Source organism: Drosophila virilis, chromosome 2 (assembly GCF_030788295.1).
Source record: "Drosophila virilis strain 15010-1051.87 chromosome 2, Dvir_AGI_RSII-ME, whole genome shotgun sequence".
NCBI classification, from domain to species: Eukaryota; Metazoa; Arthropoda; class Insecta; order Diptera; family Drosophilidae; genus Drosophila; species Drosophila virilis.
Genome location: NC_091544.1, coordinates 18,566,269 through 18,587,250, shown reverse-complemented (window position 1 = coordinate 18,587,250; position 20,982 = coordinate 18,566,269). Strand labels below are relative to the sequence as shown.

Sequence of the window (20,982 nt, the reverse complement as noted above, 5' to 3'; positions counted from 1 at the left end):
TATATGCTCATAGAAATATAAATATGTATGTATGTATGTATATATTTTGCTTTGTTGCTTTGCAAGCCGGTAAGAAAACATGAAATTGACAAATTTGCTTGCATTACTCTTGAGAGTCAGTGACTGATAATAATGATTGATACATATGTACATATATACACATATAAATATGTATGTATAACTATTTAAGAATCTATTCAGTCAAACGAAATTGTTTATACTTTTATGAAATAATAGCAAGTTTATGTAAATGATCTCATATATATGTATGTATGTATTTATGAGTATTCAATCTAAACAGTTCTTATATGGAACCCACATATACATACATACATATTTTCTCTTAGAATACGCTCTTATGTTCTCTTTTTCTCTCTTATGCTGGGAATACAAGAAGAATATTTACATATGTATATATTAAAGAAATACATACATAAGTAGGTTGAATTGTTGAACACATTTAGGTGTGCTTTTTTTTATAATATTTCTTTTATGATATTTCCGTAATCTGCAATCGTATTTCATGGAAACAAATGTTTAATTTAATGCTTAGAATACTACACAGTGTTTTTTAAATTACCCATTTGTAAGCCTTACTAAACAATTTTAATTTCTTAGGATCCATAACAATTATAGTACAATAAACCAAAATTAATTTTTTTTAACTTTTGTGGACTTTCCACCTAGTCTTTTACCAATGAGCCTTACAAGAGCCGCTAGGCAATAAAAAACGGCATACAGAGCCAAACATAATCCTCCAATGATCATAGCTAAAACATCCAAGTTATGATATTGTATAAAGCTGAGATCCTGAGCAGCACTTCTCAAGTATCTCGCGCCTTTCTGCCTAGTCACATGCTCCACCCAATAGACGGCGCGTTCCAGCGGCGTTTCGTGCTGATCCCGGAATGTAGAGGACATCTCACGCACCTGCTCCGTGTAGCTGGGATTAGTTAGTATTTTGTCTATAGCATTCTGGAACGTCTCTCTTGTCAGTTCGGAATATGCTACTGTAACTCCATAGCCGGCCTGCTCTGCACGTGCCATATTCATAAACTGATCACCAAAGAAGGGAATGCCCAACACGGGTTTTCCATGGAAAATGGACTCCGTTGTGCTGAGGAGACCACCATGCGTAATGAATAAGATGACATTCTCGTGCGCCAAAATGTCGTCTTGCGGGAACCAGTCCGAAATGAAGACATTGTCTGGCTTGCCAGGCAAATTGGGCTCCTCAAATTTCCAAAGCACGCGCTGCTTAAGATTCCGGAATGTTTCGACAAATGCTTCACGCTTTTCCAGCGGTAAGTCTGAGCTCCTTAAATTTGAGCCCAGGGAAAAGTAGATGACTCCGTGCTTGGCGCCTTTGATGAACTCTTCTATGTTTTGCGGCAGCGATTGGCTCTTGCGATTTATGTGCATGCCGCCCACTTCGATCATGTTCGGAGCATAGGGTCGGGAAAAGCCCAGGGAGATGTGATTATTGAGCAGCACCAGCGCTGTATTCTTTCGCAGTTCGTAGAATTCCTGCTTGTTATTGGGAAAGTATTTCCTATAGAGTTGTTGTTGCTGGGGCAAATAGAAAAAGTGCTGGTAAATCAGCTCGTAAGCCGTGAAGATTAGGTTGTGTGCACGCTCAAAGAAGCTCATGTGATCGCTGAAATGGAGCAGAAAGTTGGGCACATAGGAGGGCGGCGAAGGCGTGCCAACCAGCTGCGTGGTCCAAGTAGAAGCTCCAAAGGTGCTCAGACCTATCAGCGGTGCCTGAAAGTGCTCGGCAAAGCCAAAGTGCGCCTCATTCATGAATACTTCGCAGATGACCGCGTCGAAGGTGCGATTCTGTGCCAATAGTGTGTGTACCTCAGGTTCCTCCATCAAAGTTCGGGTCAGCTTGAGACCCATGGCATGCATAACAGGCAGGCGGAATACTAAAGGTATCTTAGCAACGTCCAGAATTCTAGCTTTGTTGACTGGAATGTGAAGCAATCCATTAATTTCAATGATTGTGAAAGAAAGAACTTCGATTACTTTTTGCACGTCTATTATTATCAGACGGTGATTAATTGATAACAGTTACGTGACTTTCCCACTATTAAACCCATTGATACTTACCAGCCATGGCTGTTATTATGTTCGGCGTTGCCACATCTACGTAGTTCTTGATAGGCTTCTTCTGTGGAAACGGCGAGACCACCGTGACCTCGTGTCCTGCGGCAACCAGACCCTTGGCCAAGGCCTGACCGACATAGAAGTGTGACTTTGCCGCAGTGGGCGAGATCAGTAGAAAGGAGTAGCCCCAGACATGGCCCAAACTGACCGACAGCAGTAATAAAAGATGAAGCAGCTGCATCCTGATATTTTATATGTGTGTTGCCTGCGGACGTCTGCTTGAGTACTATCATTTTTAGCAGTAGTTCGGCATTTTATTAGTTGTGTGTGGACAATTTTTGATAGCAGATAAGCACAAGCTTTTGGTTGGAGCGGCAAATGGTCTAAAAGAGAGAGTCAACCATTGAAAGGTTCTCTTTAAATGCGCGAAGAGCACATAATTGGCCATATTTCGAGACTCTACATAAAGACTTCACTTCTTATAGTTTTTTGTAAGAGCCTTGTAAACGTAGAAAAACAATTTTTCATTCCGTGAGTGCTAGAAAAATTATTTTCTTTGATGAATTTGTTGTGCATAAAATGGGTAATTTAAAATTTACTTTGATAACATTCACAAATTTGCTTGTAATTCTTTTTCGACCACGCATCGCTTGGCAGCCTAAAAATAGATGCTAATTTAAATGTTGGCTGTCATAGTGGAGCCCTATTCGCAAACTCAGACTACAAATGGCCACAAACATTGTAATGGGCATTGTTATGGCTGAAAGCTATCAACCCAAAACCGAACACGTGCCCGTTGATTGATTTCGAAATAGAATGTCAACGAAAACAAACAGAATTTAAACGCAGACGAGGGAAAGAATTTAAATAAGCAGCCGAGCATAAAATTAAACAGAATCACGGTCCCATTGAAATCTACATACACGTTCAGCGCGAAATAACGCTTCGAGGTGCAAAAGCCCGAAATGAAGGAAATGAAATGCCAAAAAGACAAAGTTTCCGTTTCCTCATACCTATGAGCGTGCGTGGGAGCGAGTATGTGTCTGGGTGGGGATGTGTGTGTGTGTGTGTGTGTGCATTGACATTGAAAACCAGTTAGCAGCAAAAAATATGAAAATATACGTTATGTGAGCTAAAAGCTATGCATATAACTTTTCTGACGGCAGACGCTGAAAGTGAAAAGCAAATTTTCACAAAAGTCGCCGAAATGCACAGTAAAAATTGTAAGATATTCCTGAGGGTGTCGGGAATTGGGGTAACTTGCAAAAGAATATGAAATGACAAAAAATGCGAAATGAAACGGAAGTTCAAGCTGATTTGTTTGCAGGCAAAGTCACAACAGCAGCAGCAGCAGCAGCAGCAGCAACAGCAGCAGCCATTTTGAAGCGGAAGCGGAAGCTGCGTTTCAATCGTGCGCCTGATGAAGTTACCAGCAGCAACAAAAGTTACACCATACATATACACACACATACGCTACGCTCCGAGCTTATGTGTAAGCACAAATAAATTTAGCATAACAATACTTGGCAATTTGTATATTGGCAGGCGTCTGGCGTCAACGGCGCATGCATATTATGCTTATGATTTCAATATAATGCCCATAAATTTAGCCAACTTTTAAAGTATTGTGCGCACTCACGAATGTGAGTTTATGTCCCCATCCTATTTGAAGCGTTTGCCGCAAATCTTGGGCTCATTCCATATTCATTGTCATGATTCATGGCCAGACACTGCGGCCTTAATGGTGCAGTAACGTAATTAAAAAAAACGCATTGCGGGGACAACACTTTATATTTTGGTTTTTGCTGATATATCTCGCACACACACACATACACGCACTCTCACACATGGAAATGACAGTTGCAGCAGCACAGTGAAAATATTCTCGAACTGGGAAGCTCAGCCATTCGGTTCTCTCTTTAGCGCCTGCCAAGGGGTGGCCATTGACTGCAGCAGTAGCGTGCAAATTGATTGCGATTGTTGAGTTGATTGGCAGGCGAAATATGCACACATACAGTCACACCCACACACACATAAGGACCGTGACAGTATGCGACACTCACAAAAAAAAAAAAAAAAAAAAAAAAAACAACAGAGCTTTGTGGTTTTCATTGTAATTTTATTTTTTTTTTTGCAGCTCGTTAAATTTTTTTAACCATTTATTTTTGCTTGTCCTCCAAATTAAGTTCGATTTACCATTGCATTTTTATTTTATTTTTTGTATTTTGTTTGTTTTATGCGGATGCCTTTAACGCGCATAATTTTTAAGATAACAGATAGTTTTCTCTTTGGAGTATAATTTGCGGTGTGTGTGCTTAATCAGACGAGTGGAGCTACTTAATGTGCACGATTTAACTTAACCGTATTTTGACTACGCAATAAATTCGCTACAGACTTAGAAAGTTATTACTCCAATAAAATAATCCAAAAGTATTCAGCAATAAATGCATTTAATATCAATATCTTTTTCATTCAAGACTTTAAATATGATTTCAACAGTACGAAAATAAATATATTTATATATATAATATATATTATTTTAATTATTATTATATTTAAAGTGCAACACAATTGTTGTTAAGAAGTTGAATACAGGATGTCCAGAGATACGCCCCGAAAATTATTTCAATTAAGGCCAGTGGGCTTGATGGTCAGTTGACATATTAAGTACTTTATAGCTTAGGCTCTCAGTGACCCGACTAGCGGCAACAAAAAACCATCAAATTAGCCAGTGGGCGTCTTGCCAAAGTTTTCAAATTGCGTCTGCGTCTGACCAGCAGCAACTACGATACTACCTAAGTTAAGATCGACCGCGTGCCAAGTGGCCTGTATTAATTTTTTATTTTTATTTTGTTCTCTTTTTTAATAATTTTTGGCGCACTTTGATATATTAAAATTAATAATAAATGTTGACGGACCTTATTTGCTTTAGTGTTTGTTTTTGTTTTTGTTGCTGTTACACAAACGTGTTGTCTTCATTATGAGCAATGCCGCTTCTGCTGCCTGTTTCCCTGGAGACCGACCCTAATGTATTCATGCCACTTACCTCTTATTTCTATAGCTCTCTCACTCTCTTTCCCTCTCTCTCTCTCTCTTTCTCTCTCTCTATTTCTCTCGCTCTCAAACTATATCGCTTTCTCTGTCGTCGACTGAGATTTTTATATTGTTTGGTCATTTGTGTATTTAGCTTTTCCTTTTTTTTCAATTTTGTTCATGCCATTTCAACTCTCATTCACTACGTTTTTCTGCCAAATTAAATTTTATTTAACTGTTATGCATGAAATTGGTAACGATTTTTATGGCATTTTTATGTTTCATTGTCTCGCACACACAGACGCATAGATAAAAATTGCAGCTAATTCATTTTTAAATTATTTAACAATTTTGAACTGTCAGCCGCTGCTGGCGCCAACTCGGCAAGCGGAATGCTTGTACGGCTGCCAAAACAATCTAATTAGATGCTGCCACGAGCTGGAGAAGTCTCGGTCTGAGGCAGACACTGATGCTGACGATGATGCCAATGCCGATTTGCTTTATGCCACTTGCCTTGGCAACAGTTGTCGTTTATGGATGCCAAAGGAAATTTTGGCAGACCAACCACCCAGGGAGAGGGTAGACAAATAGGTTGGCTGGGGGCGTGCAATGGGTGTGCCTAGGTTTCTGCTTAAATTAGCATCAGCTAGCTGTAAGTCTTGGCTAATAGTTTTTGCCTAAATGCATAATTGTGCAAAACACATAAATTCAGTTGTTTACTGCATTAGTTGACAATGGTTTCACAAAAATATAATAAATGTTAGTAATTAAATTGAACGTTTTAAATGAGGCATCTAATAAGAAAAATTTGAAATTAGTTGATAGTTATTCCATTCATATTGCATTGTGAATCTATCTAATTGTAATAATTGTAAGTCGAGTTATTAAATAATATTTGGTACATCATAAACAAAAATAAAACTTTTTGGCTAGTATTTTTTTAATAACAAGACCTTTAATTCAAAATATAGCGTTTAAATATTCTTTAAGTTAGTTTATAATCTCGAAATCGATGATCCTTTTATAATTTATATTTAATTATCAATAGTTAAGTTGTGATCCTTTAAGTTAAGTAGTGATCCTATTATGCTCATTTTAATGTTCATTTTAATGTTAATTTTAATGTAATGGCAACCGTTGTGGTCTGTCGCGAGATCGAGCCATACCGAGAAAACTATTATATTATTTCGGCCGGTTGTCTGTTGAGTAGAGACGACGGCAAGTAGTGCAGTGTGCAAGTTGGATCCCTGCCAAAGAACTTTTTTTGTTTACCTTTTTCTTTATTACTACAAACAGTGCATTGCGCGATCTGCATATGGTGTTGGAAAAATAGGGTTCCCGTAATCGGGAACTCTCGACTAGAACCTCTTACTTGCTTATGTACTATTATGTTTTGAGCGTTAACAATGCCTTTGCAGAGCTAAGTTTTTTTGTCGTAAGAGTTCGCCGAAAAGGCATATTAGTTGGCATTCGGAGTTGGCACTACCGATTTTATTTGGATTAATCGAAACCGTGCACGTCTGTACTAGCCAAGTGACAGTAAAGGACATTTTAAATGAAGTGGAATTGCCTGATTGGTTTTGACAAACAAATCAGTTACGTAGAAAATCGAGTTCGATTGCACGTTTATGTGGTTGAACAAATACAAAATAAACGTTCGCAGAGTGGGCAATAATTGCTTTTAAGAAAAGTTATGATTACGCACTTCTTGGTTCTAAAAGCTGCTTTGTCAGCTCAGTCTACACACATATTTATTCCACTTCGGATTTGAAGCCTGGTTGTTTATTGGATTGGTATCTTAAGTGTTAGAGTTATATCTGAATTTAAGTTGTGTCTGCGGCTGGCTTAAAAGCATGCAACGATTGCCTGCTGGCCATTAAGGCCATTTATAATGAAATTATAAAATGTACGCTTGGTGGCTGCGGCAGCGAGCACTTGTCAGGCTATTGGCCTGAGCCGGTTGTGGTGCTGGTCCAATCTCCAATCTGACTTGTGCCTGGGTCGGCGACTTGCATCAACTCAATTGCCAATTAAAGTGCATCAACATTAATGCTGGCCATGATAATGACGATAACGAGCCGCCGTCGGCTATTGCACGTATGGCAGCAACAACAATGCGGCAGACACAGGGACAACGAAAGAGGATGGCAAATACAAAAAAAAAAAAAAAATAATCGAGAGATGCACAGACAGTGAGGAAAAAGGGAATACCCATGATTGCCTCTGAATCTGGCGTTGACTATGACTACGCGGGCGCTTCTGTGGCGCTGACATGTCGCCCGCAATGTCGTGGTCCATGTCGTCCTTGTTGGCCTGACGTCTGACGGTAAATTAAAAAGCATAAAGCACTCGGACAAGCAAACTGTGTGCAGTGCGCACAAAATGGCAGCACGAAAATTTATGCACGACTTGCATATTAAACGTGTGTTAATTTTAGAGCAGCCTGCAGCTATGATGTCATCTCACTCCCGCTCCCGTTCCCGTTTCAGCTCCCAATCTCTCACTCTGCCATACCGCTGCCATCCTGTGGCTATTGCTGTGCGTTTTCGCAAAGGCGCTGTCAATTTTCATTGCACGGGACGGCGTCCAACGCGTTCTGTTCAAATGGCGCATGAAACGTCATTCTGAGACGGCCCTGACTGACATTTGTGGTCATCATTGTTGTTGTTGTCGCGTTTGCCTCAAGTGCACACAATACAATGCATGTATGTGTGTTTGTGTGTGTGTTTGTGTGTGTTTGTGTGTGTGTTTGTGTGTGTGTGTGTGTGTGCATATGTGTGTGCTAAAAAGTAAGTGAGCTCCACTCTCGACAGATTTCAGCTTGGTCGCTGGGTCATGCAATTTTCCAGTTCAAAAGCTTAAAACTAAATTAAACTTTATGACTTGCCACGAAGCAAACAGCCAGAGCAACAGGATTTGCGGCAACTACGAAAAGGATTACCACATGCCATATGAAGAAAAATGTGTGGATTCGTGTTATTGTTGTACCCAACTATTATGAAAAGTATTCACTGCTGAGCATATTCGATCTGAAATAAAGATTGTAGTATAGAAAAACACTTATAAATATACAAATATATATTAAAAAAATTGATGTAAAAGGCTCGGAAGTTTACGGAAAAAATAATAATTATATTGTTCTATAGTATGTAATATTCTATATTAAAATAAATATTTCAAATTTTCAAAATTTTCCAAATAGTTTTGACATTATTTTTGTTTTTTCTTAGGGTTTTATTTGAAAAGAAAAACTTGCTAAAAATCAAGCCTTAATTATTGGGAAAATTTGTGAATATCTGAAATTGTTATATGTGTACAAATAATAAATGTTTATATATATATAATTAAGTTTTTATTCTTTACATATAAGCCACTAAGAAAAACAACGAACATTTTGCTTTAGTTATTTGGAACATTTTTGAATATATGAAAGTGTTATATAAATATTAAAAATCGATTAATTGACAAAATGTGGTATATAGGGAACATGCTAGTACTATTAAATATGGGCAAAAGCTACTTTATATCTGACAAACAAAAGAAAATTAAAAGAAACAAGAAGTGCTTCAGACTACATAAAGCTGTTGAAGGGGTATCTATCTAGTTTGATTCACATTTATGCAAAGAGAAATTACTTGTTTCGCTTGGTCTTCGTGCTGACCAAATCGGATTATCTGGTCAAGCCAAAGAGGCGAACAAACAAATGAATGTAATGAGTTTAAGTGGCAATGACAAAAATTGTCAGACATTTTATTGAGCAAATATTAAAAATATTACGAATCGCTAGCCATTAGAGGCAGCCGTTGCCAAGGCTCTGCAAGCTGCCAGCTGACAAGAACAAGAACAAGCACAAACACAGTTAAGGATACAGATACAGATGCAGACACACAGATACGAGTAAGAGCAACCACTTAATGCTGATATGTATGAATGTGGCAAGCGAGAGGGAGAAAAGCAATGAGGGGAAAGGCATCTACTCACGCTCACATGGACACACATACAGCAAGATAGCAAATTTAATGTAATGGCCATAAGAACCGAGAACCAACAAACCAACGCGTACAAACATTTGTGCTGCTCCTTGCTATCCTTGCAGCTCCTTTCTCCTATCCTCGCACAATGCTCATCCTCTTTTTGCTGGACATGTGTTTCCAATGGTTTTTGCGCCAACAGCTCTGCCATTTAAAAACGCACAAAAGTTGGCGTCGGGCGAGCACAAAAAAAAAACAACAAACTTTTCAGAAGAAAAACCCAGTTGGCATTGCAGTTGCAGCGTTTATTTGATTTTTACACACCGATTTTGAGCTATTCTTTTATTAGATTTCGCTTGGCGCTGGCAATTTCGTTGCATTTTCTTCTTCATTTTTTTTATGTTTTTCTGCCATTTTTCTTTTTCTTTACCATGTTGGTTGCGGCCAGTTGTGAATTTGTGAGATTTGATTTTGAAATTGGCCGGACGAAAAGTCAGTGGTAAGAGACGCATGGGAAAGGGGTAAGACAAGATGTTAAGCTGAAAGCGCGCAATAGAAAGAAAGGCTGCCACAGGAGATGGAGTGCATAAGATAAGCAAAGACATTATGGCCACAGCCATCTCCACAAGATGGACTGGGCTAGGAATTTATTTAGCTACATAGCTTTAACTTTAACGTGAAACAAAATAGAAATTTTTTTTACGGATTAATATTCGCGGTATTATCTATTGGGAATGGGGAAGACGCAAGTGGTACAGATATTGTTTGTGTAATTCGCGCCAGCTTCTAAAATATATAAAACAAGCTTCAGCGCTTTCATAATCCCATCACCAGCACAATTTATTAATTAACAATATATAAATGCACTTGATTGATTGACGCTTTCAAATTTGGTTAGCCATGTTCTCATATTTATATTTTATTTATTATTATTGCTTATCGTTCCTTATTAAAGCAAACCAAACAAAAATATTTTAAACTAAACATGGAATCGGCGACCTCTCGCCTTTTGGCCGATGCTTAGATATCATAGAAATCATACAGTCTCATGACTGCAAGTTTTCGTGTTTTTTTTACAGGTTTTGACCAGTAACATTCCACCCTGCAAGGTCCATTTTGTAAAAATTCGTGCAAATGCTAACTTTTTAACTAACAACATATAATGCAGAGAAATATTCACTAGTTGGTTATACATGGTTATACATACATACACATATTTTTAAAGCCTAGTTAGATTCTCTTGACCTTGTTGCTTGTATTGCTGGAATATTTAATATTGAATATATTGAACAAGGCGAAACTTGACCTGCTGCAGGCGATTGCAATTTTAAAGCCATTAAACTAGTATATAATACGCCACAATTTAGCACATTGCCATCGATTTAGTACAGCGCCTGGGCGACAGCAGCAGATGCCGAGGCCAGCATCAAAGCTTCAGCTTCAACTCTTCTGCCCGGCTCGCCATGCCACGCCTCCATGTGCTAATATACCCTGTACCTAAACTGTGATCGAGCAACTAGTTTCAACAAGAGATGCCTTATGGCATATTTATTTTCGATACACAATAATAGTTTGAATACTAATCTTCCAGCAGATCTCTAAGCGATCTCTGAGACTTTAAGGACTACAGTTGAAAAATGTTGTGGGTGAACTTTCAATTGCGTGACAAACATGCATAAACGCAAATATAAAAATAAAAGATTTATTTTGTATTTAATATCTGAGAGCTCATTAAGATTTGCAGGGTATTCGCCGCTTGTAATATTTATGTTATAAATGTTCATGCCCTGTGCTGAAGCTGTGACAGAGGGATTGAAAAAAATGCATATGCTGGTATTGATGCTGCTTTCAATTGCTTCTGGCACACGACTTTGCCGTCGTTGCCATCGATAGCTGCTTTCAATATCTAATAATATTGCGCATACGCTCTGTGCGCTTCACTCAGAAGTTCCTTGGATGATGCCGTTGCTGCTGCTTCACTTACACTGAGTGCGTGTTGGCGCAATAATCAACAGTTATATTATGAATGCACAAACATAACACACACACATGCATACAGACACACTTCCACTTGCGATGTGTTCATAATGCGCATTTTAACCCCTTTTGGTCTTTGGCGGTGGCAAGGAGGGTGGTCTGTACCATTTCACCCATCCATATGACACTCCATTTAAGTGATACGATAAATTTGGGATTTTCTTTGCATTATGCGCAGATTTTTCTGATTTCTCTACCCACAGAGCTTTTTGCACGCTGGCAGCTTGAAACTTTTTTAATAATAAATAAAAGTGCTTAACTTAATTCGAGCTGTTCAAAACGCTCTTCCTTTTCACCCCCAAGCATCCACTGAACGTATGTGTATGTGTGCCTGTGCTATGGATTTTCTGCTTGTATTTGCCCATTTTATTTGTTTCTTTGATTTACCCTCACACACATCTATATGCACAGCTTGTGTGTGTGTGTGTGTGGATATAATTTTTCGATTATTGCTGAGTTTTGGCTTATTTTTACCCCTCGCATATTGTGGCATTTGCGGCTGTTTACCTCGCCAGCGGCTAAAATGCAATTTATGTGCCTTGGCCAAGTGTTGAGCATTCGGATTTTGTTTTTTTTTATACTGTTTGTTTGTTTTTTGTTTTTATGCTTGGGTTCAGGTTTCATTTTATGCCCCGCCAATGTTATTGCCACTTGTCATTTGCGTGATTTACGCTTATCGCTGGAGCCAAGTGTGTAATTTGCGCTGCTTGTCAGCTTATCGAAATTATGGCTGATACTCGATGACATGGCCCTTATATAACAGCAGATTCCCAGATGGCTTTTGCAAGTTTCTGTACCCCAATAAGAATAAGAAACAATAATAAGACCGAATGTAAATCAATGTGCAAACTTCATTTAAAAATATGTCAGATGAAATTATGTTAATTTATATTTTATATTTTGAGAAGCTTAGATTTTAAGAAGCTTGAAACGCGATTATAATGTTAGTGAAGTGTAGTAAGCCCTGCAATTTACAACTTACGTAGGGAGCGTCGATTATATTACAATTTTTTATTCAAATAAGAATTGTATACAGCCTGATACGCAAACTTCATTCACTTCAGTTGCATAGTGTTCAAATCGTCTTGTAGACGAGAATGATGTATAGTATAGTATTTGATAGAATAAGTGTCACAATGTCCTCATATATAACGGTTCGTACACGGACATGTGATAAAACCGAGCTGAGATCATATATAAAAAGTAAAGGGTAAAGACCAAGAACACCAAAAGTCACGTCAACCTGTTTAGCCTTAGCATTCCTCCTTGGGTCCTACCTTTCAAATGATAACTAATCCAAAGCAAAAGATACGGAGGGAAACCTAATCGGACAAGTTTAAGTAAAATATCATGGTTTACAGCAGAATTGCAGAAATGCTGCAAATTCGAAGTGCATTTTTTTCAAATAATTTAGAAATAGCGGTCAGTTTTGCAACTATTCCAATAATTGTGTATATTCGAGTTTCCTCCTTTCTTGTGGAGAAAATTGATAGTTGTTTGCTACTGACATCGCTCGAAAATGAGAAAAAGCATTATCGTTGAATAATTCTGTTGCACGTATTGCCTCTGTCTGATTGGGGTGATGCTTTATGATGCCACAGACTCGCATGCTTTGAAATTTCTCTGATTGCACTAGACGGTTGCTGTTCTTCTGTTATCTCCCCGTCTGAAAAAGTCTGTTCAACAACTTGCTGCAAAGCACATTGCAATTCTATAAACTCACCTTTTTCGTTGGTCGTTATGCGAAGCTCCGTTCGTTAAGAGAAACCTTTTTTACCAAAAAAAAATGTTCGTTAACCGAGAGTCCACTGCATACTTTAATTTTAGATATTTCCATTTCGTTAATTGTTTTCATGTTTTCATGCTCTAATGCAGGACAATCGTCCATTCTATGTGGTTACCAAGCGGCTGCTGCTGTTGCTACTGTCTCCACGTACACCTTATTCCATCATATCGAGGTAATAATTAAACATTTGCGGTATAGGCAGCACTAATTGCAATGATTTAGGAAAGTCATTCCATGGTCTTTCAAAATACATCTGACTGTTCATTAAAAAGTTATTAAATATAACCACAGATAGCGACTGCAACATTAGTTGCAGAGGTCTAGCTGCAAAAACTGTACGATATGGACATAGTCATGTTACATTTGCTTACTGAATTTCTGCCGTGACATCGGTCCTATCAAGCAGTGATTATTTTTGTTGGTACTTTGGATTTTGTTTTTCATCTGACATTTTGGCACTAATTAAAAGTTACAAATAATTTTTAATGCCAACTCATACTCAGTCTTGGAAACGCAAATATGATTTAGAGTAGCCATCTGTTTTCTCATTTCTCTCTGCCTCTCTCGCAGTTTTTGGCAAGGTAACAATGGGTATACATGTGAGTTTCACAGCTTTGGTCCGTCGCATTGTTTATTGTCTATTTAACAGGTCGGTGTTCCAGTCGAGGTTATGCACTATACGATTCAGTTGCTTACCAAACCGACAGCGAAACTACTGTTTATTATATACATGTGGCGCAGCCAGTTTACATTTTAATTAATTTGATATATTTCATTTTAATTTCTTTTGGCCCCACAGACATATACAGAAGTGGTTCTTAAAAAATATGCGTGAATTTGTTTACCAAAAATGTAAAAACTTTTTCAAAAAGCGTAAGGATAAAATAATACACATATATAATAAATAATACAATTATATATTATAAAATAACAGGATCAGATCAAGAGTGTGGAGTCATACCTGCTGCAGATGACATTCCTGCAACTCTCTTTTTAAAGGTAGCTCCTCTTATTGCCCGTGCAAATCATCACTAAGCTTAATAAATCGTTTTTCCTTTATTCAACTTGATCTAACAAATTTTGTGTGAAAGCAAAGTTGCTTGGATACGCATAAAGCTATTCGAGTGGTATATTGGGTATGCCTTAATTTATTCCAAAGAAAATATATTTCTTGATTTAAATTAAAGCCGAGTTTTCACATTCATATTTATATCTATAGTCTAATTTAATCCATTCAGTTCTCAAAATTGATTATCATGTACCATATCATATAAAACGGATGTTACGGGTGTTACAACAATAAAAAATCAGATACAAATGCTGTTTGCGATTGATATCGATTTGAACTATTTTAACTTCTCCTTCATTCGGTTTAGAGCGCTGCCTGCCTTGAACCACTCGATTTGCTCGGCGTTGAAGGTGTGGTTGAGCTGTATTTTATCGGAGCCGCCTCCGTTCTTGATCTCGCAATCAATGGGCTTGCCGGGAGCCATATCTTTAAGATTAACCAGCGACAATTTACTAGTAGGCTGGATCTTGTCGTAGTCGCTGGGATTGGCAAAGGTCAGTGCTAGGAGACCCTGCTTTTTAAGATTTGTCTCGTGTATTCGGGCAAAGGACTTGACTATGATGGCAACTCCACCTAGGTGGCGTGGCTCGAGGGCAGCATGCTCGCGGGAGGAACCCTCGCCGTAGTTGTCCTCGCCGACGGCTACCCACTTGACATTGTTGGCCTTATAGTCACGAGCCACTTCGGGAACTGTGCCCCAGTTGTTACTGCGCTGGTTCTTGATCTTGTTCATTTCGTTGTTCTCGGCATTGGTGGCACCTATGAACATGTTGTTGGAGATGTTGTCCAAGTGGCCGCGGTATTTCAGCCAGGGTCCGGCGGCTGAGATATGATCGGTAGTACATTTACCCTTGACTTTGATAAGAACGGTGAGATCTGTGAGATCTTTGCCGTCCCACTTTGTGAAGGGCTCCAGAAGTTGCAGGCGCTTCGACTTTGGATCCACAGCAACTTTCACTTTGCTGCCATCTGACGGGGGAGCTGAGTAAGTATCCTGTCCGGGATCGAACCCCTTGGCGGGTAGCTCCTCGCCAGTGGGTGCTTTGAGCTTAAATTTCTTTCCTTTGGAATCGGTCAGCTCGTCCTTCAGCGGATTGAAGTCCAGGCATCCTACAATGGAGAGCGCGGTGACAATCTCAGGACTGGTCACAAAGCAATGAGTCGCTGGATTAGCATCGTTGCGGCCGGTAAAGTTGCGATTGTACGAGGTGACTATGGTGTTCTTTTCGCCCTTCTTCACGTCCTTGCGATCCCACTGACCGATGCAGGGCCCACACGCATTGGCCAGAACCGTCGCGCCAAACTTATTGAACGTATCGATCATCCCATCACGCTCTATGGTGGCGCGGATCTGCTCCGATCCGGGCGTCACGTTAAATGGTATTTTGGCCGTCAGACCATGGCTTAGGGCGTCTTTGGCAATGCTGGCACAGCGGCCCATGTCCTCGTACGAGGAGTTTGTGCAAGAGCCAATCAGACCCACCTTTATTTCAATGGGGTAGCCGTTCTTCTTCGAGTTTTCACCCAGCTTATCTATAGGGTGCGCCAGATCAGGAGTGTATGGTCCATTTACTAGCGGCTCCAGCTTGTCCAGGTCTATCTCTATTAGCTTGTCATACTTGCAGCCTTTGTCGGGTGTTAGTAGCTTCTTCTTATACTTTTCTGCCTCTGCGGCAATGTTGCCCCGTCCTGTGGCGCACAGATATTGTATCATGCGTTCGTTGAGGGGAAACAGCGAGGTAGTTGCACCGATCTCGGCGCCCATATTGCAAATGGTGGCCTGGCCCGTACAGGAAATAGATTCGACTCCCGGGCCATGATACTCGATGATGGCGCCAGTGCCGCCTTTGACGGTCAGGATTTCGGCCACCTTCAAAATGACGTCTTTGGCTGCGGTCCAGCCGCTGATTTTGCCAGTCAGATGGACGCCGATTACATTGGGGCACTTAAGCTCCCAGGGCATGTTTGCCATCACATCGACAGCATCGGCACCGCCCACACCAATGCAGAGGCCACCCAACCCGCCGCCGTTGGGCGTGTGGGAGTCGGTGCCGATCATGAGGAGGCCGGGAAAAGCGTAATTCTCCAGTATGATTTGGTGAATGATGCCGCTGCCTGGCTTCCAGAATCCCAGGCCGTACTTGCTGCTGGCGGAAGCCAGAAAGTCATACACCTCCTTGTTCAGATCCTTGGCACGCTTAAGATCCTGCTCGCCACAAATCTGTGCCTCGATCAAGTGGTCGCAGTGCACAGTTGACGGGACAGCCACCTTGCTCAGGCCAGAAGAAATAAATTGTAGGAGCGCCATCTGCGCGGTGGCATCCTGCATGGCCACACGGTCCGGTCGCAGCAGCAGGTATGACTCACCGCGCTTGATATCTTGATCGCCCGGATAGTCCAGATGGGAGTAGAGCACCTTCTCCGACAAGGTAAGAGGCCTTTTTAGGCGATTCGCTACACAGTCCAACTTGTCGCTTAGCAGCTTATAAGGCAAGGGTTGGCCAGTTTCGAACTTAGACATGGCCACGCCGGAGGACTTTGAGCTCATGGAAACGTTCCACTGACTCATCAAGGGCTTGACAGCCCTTCTGCAAAGTCTGCGCAACCTCTCTGCTGTCTGTGCAATCATCCTCTTGGACATGGTAAATTCTTTTAAAATAATTATATATAATGTATTACTAAAACATACAATAATTTTGTCGCAGTGATAAAATATATATATATATACTTCTTTTTTATGTATTGAAATGAAATATTTTTTAAAAGTCTAGTATGAAAGCATTTGCTCTCCAGTTTATGACAACTTTTACATAGGGATCTACTCCACATTTTTCCTGAGATTGAGATTTTTGCTAAAAATGTATGTCTTATCTCTGACTGACTGACTGATTGATTGGTGATCAACGCACAGCCCAAACCTTCTTACGGTTCTTCTGGGAGACTGACATTTTTACTGTAGTTACCTCATGCGTTGAAGGTGCACGTTAAGACAGGGTTTCGAGAAATTCCACACGCACGTGTGAAAAAATTACGAAAAACGTTTATAAGAAATTTTTTTGTTTACCAATCGGCCTTAAACTAATTTTTAAAGAAATTTGTTCTATTCATTTAAGGGGTGTTTCGCACTTTTCGAAAATTTGGCCGTTGACGTTTCGCGATCAAATTCATTGCCAACGATCTATGTATATGAAAAATCATTTGGGACATGTATTTCACATTTTTCGCAGAACCAAAGCATCCTCTGTAAAAAGTGCGTGAGAAGAACTAAGTGAATACGTGTTACAGCGATTTGCTAAGTTCCACCCACAACAGCGGGTAATTAGATGAAATTGTTTGTATTAAACTTTTTACATAAAAAATCATTTGAGACCTCGTTTCACACTTTTCACAAAATGTAAACTCATTTGATGGAACGTGCATTGGAAAGTTTTTGTTGGTGAATTTTAAGTTTTTTCCGATTTGCAGAGCTCTACATTAGAATATAATGAATACATATTTCAGCGAATTGGGAAATTCCCCTCTCCGCAGTGGTAAAATGACAAATGAAATATTTGTATGAAAGTTGTTTGTTTACCGTCCGCTCAATTTCAAAATCATTTTCAAAGCTTTTTGAGAACATTGATTTTTTAAGATACGTGCTATTGGCAAAGCCGGGCTAAGCCCGCTAGTATACCTATATTAATTTTGCTAATTTATAATGTACACGGATCGTATAAGATTTTATATTGCTTGAAAGAGGAACTATTACCAAATCAGCTGTCGTATAAGAGGTGAAAACAAGTTCATTGAAAGGCCATTAAGGGCCATGTGGCAATAATCGAACTCAAATTTGCTACAGCTCTCCACTGAGAATACATGGGCCTAAAATGTATACTTATATGTTGACCAGGGCGATATTCTGTGCATATTTGAAAAAACACTATGAAGAACACAAGGCACAAGGGGCATGGTGATGTCAGGGTCGGAGAGAGGATTGTTGTGTGAATGAGGCACCCATGTCAACGGGACTGATGTTGCAACAAAGTGAGTCAAGCGATTCACATGAAACTATGCGACTCGAAAGCTGACGTGAGTCATTTCTGCCATAGGCTAACTGACGTGCTACTACAATGCAAGTGGCAAACAGAAGGACAGCACGTCATTTACTTGAGTGGGGCAGGGGATAGTTGCAGAGACCAAAGTGTGAACTGCAAGTGAGGCGCACGACGAGCAACGTGGCTGCATCCTGTGATTGTGTTTGCCACAGTGCGCCGAGTGTCAGCAGGACACACTGCAGACACTGGGCATACTGGACAAACTGGACAATAGTCAGTCAGACCGGTAGTTGGCAGAACCACTTTCAATTGAAATCGACGTGCCTGTTTGCCACAAAACCGTTGATGATGGCTAGGTCGGCCACTGGATCGGTGGGAACAGTCCGCTCTGGAGAGTTGGGCGGGGGAAGTAGCCAACAGGGCAGCGGCCGAAACAATGCGAAAAATTGATTGGCTTGACACAAGCGCACCCGCAAAGCTATTCCATATGATGAACTAAGCTCCCAACTTGGCACAACGTTGACTATGGTTTTCTATAATTGATGGATTTCATTTTGCGCCGAAAACCTGAACTCTCGCAACTGAACATTCGGACGTTGACCAACTGAGTTGTTCAACAATTTGGCTTAGTTTCTTGAAAAGCAATCAGAAATTTCTTTATGTTATGTGTGATGAAGTGGTAAATACTCTGTGCTATTATTTAAAACCAGCGGTTATTGCCCGGCCTTGGCCGTGGAACGATTTGTGCAAATAATTTTAGATATTACCTTTCCACTAAGTACACGCCCGTGTAAGGTTGAAATCTACACCTTATGATGTGCACTATTTAACTATCTATTTAAAAAAAATAACTTAAGTTCTTAAGTAGAGCTTTGCAAATAAGTTTGATGCATTTCAGACTAAACTTAAAACTGAGGCAACAATCTTTGAATAGCATTTGCCACCGAGGTAGCTTGGATTTTAAGAAGAATGTAAGACACGTCTTAAATGTATTTGAGCGCGAAACGTTACCCACCAAATAATTGACCCCATTTTCACCGTGGAGGAATGGTTTATTAAAATAGTGTGTAACACCCCTCAAATTAATTTAAACTAAGATCTTTGAAAGTGAGTTTGAAGCCGTTCGAATGGAAAACATATAACTTTCATACAAAAGTTTTTCGCTATTTTCTACACTTGTGGGTGGAATTTCCCGAAACCCCGTATATAGATTTAACTACAGGCTGTGCAAATCACCAATCAGTCAGTCAGTCAGTCAGGACAAACAGTTGTGTGTATAGAGATGCTTTGAAATAAGACTTCATTATTCTTAATTAACTTATTTATAGATAAAAGTCATATATATATTTCAGAAACAATTATTTCTTACAATTTTTATCTATTAAGTCAGTAAATTATGAAGAAATTGTAAAGAATTGAATAAAAGTTGCTGTACCTTATGTACACAGACTTCCTCTACCTTTTACAGAGTATCAATATGTCAAGGCTGCACAAATTTAAGTTCGAAATTATTATTTAATTGCTGCCATACACCTCTTGAAAACCTTAACCAATTATATTTGCCAAATGAGAAATATACAATTATCCTAAATATATATGTAACGTTTTTCATCCGTCGATTGCCATCTGAATGCAATGGAAGTGTCAGGCATGCGTTTCTATTCGCTTCTCAAGCTCTTAAATTATTGCATTTAAGAACTTTTACCATAAATAATGGAAAACTTATTGACAGCGATTGAACTTACGATAAAGTCTGAAGAAAAATAAAAAAAAATAAAAGATATCAGCACTAAAAAACACCGATGCGTGGGCATTATTTTGGAAGTGCGGTACAGTAGAGGCATTGAGCACATGAAAACGTTTTAACGATTGTGATAGCCTAATATACGAATTTAATCAATGTTAATTTTATTTGTATGTCTTAAAATAGTTTATTAAATACTGAGAACAATTTGCTGATCATTTAACGTTCTGTTAGCTATAAAGCGCATGACTATGTCGTTAGGCTCTTGTCTGATTGGGTGCATTGTAAATGCAGCTGCAGCGGCAAAACGCCTGAAAATTGTTGAGAAAATTTATGTACTGCCCCCAGTTAAGTGTGGTGTTGGTGTCTGTGGCCAAAGTTGCAACAAAACTGAAACTTTGGATTTAAAAAAAAAATGTTAATCCTCGTTTTTGCAGCTGGCAGCGAACAATACGTTTGTTTTTGCTGCCAGTGCGCCATGGCTGCAGCCTCAGCACAGCTTGCGGTAAAACTTTTCAATAATATTCCCAAAAGTCCAGCCCAGACGACGACAACGACGACATGGTGGACGACGACGTCGACGATGACGATGAAAACGAAAAGGTTGAGCAGGGCGATAAGAGACAACGAACGGCAACGGAAGTGCCGCCATAGTTGGACATATAGCATAGTTTTTGGCGTTCGGGCAGTCATATTGCAACAATACCCAGAAAGAACAGAGCGGACTCACATTTATATGTATTCCGAAAGCCGATTTCTCGCCCAATTCACAGCTAATTAAATTCTGTTCTACTCAATAGAATTAAGAACAGCAGCCAATCCATAGAAGAGCACAACTGGAAAAAGTATAAAGAAACTTAAGAGGGAGAATAGATTATAAGTTTTAAATGGGTTTTGGCAAAAATGGTTTTACATATTTTGTGCTCGTTTCTGCTGCATTCAAAATACATAACTAAGAAACAGTAAGTTTTGCCAACTAAAACATAAACGTACTTGTTGTAGACATCTCATGCATTTAACTTTTAAAGTTGAATAAGTTATAAACAGAAAAAAAATCATATCCTTGAGCTGCTGTTGACATTTGATTTGTTTTTATAAATAAATTAAATTAGAAACAGGCAACAAATTTGACAATATGATAATATAAACTATAACTGAACTATTTACAATATAGGAAGAAATGTTCATAATTTGCCAAA

The 20,982-nt window shown here is 39.4% G+C and overlaps 2 protein-coding genes across 2 annotated transcripts; both read right to left on the bottom strand.

Moving 5' to 3' along the window:
* Positions 1-260: 260 nt before the first annotated feature.
* On the bottom strand, positions 261-2,382 carry LOC6630321 (UDP-glycosyltransferase UGT5). The gene is made up of 2 exons (XM_002053395.4): positions 2,113-2,382; positions 261-1,970 (listed from the first exon to the last, which is right to left on the bottom strand). Exons 1-2 carry the CDS (start codon positions 2,348-2,350, stop codon positions 652-654), a joined length of 1,557 nt encoding a protein of 518 aa, XP_002053431.1. The 5' UTR covers positions 2,351-2,382; the 3' UTR covers positions 261-651.
* Positions 2,383-14,187: 11,805 nt separating this feature from the next.
* On the bottom strand, positions 14,188-16,727 carry mAcon2 (Mitochondrial aconitase 2). The gene has a single exon (XM_002053396.4). The coding sequence runs from the start codon at positions 16,644-16,646 to the stop codon at positions 14,283-14,285; it is 2,364 nt and encodes a 787-aa protein (XP_002053432.1). The 5' UTR covers positions 16,647-16,727; the 3' UTR covers positions 14,188-14,282.
* Between the last annotated feature and the right edge of the window lie 4,255 nt (positions 16,728-20,982).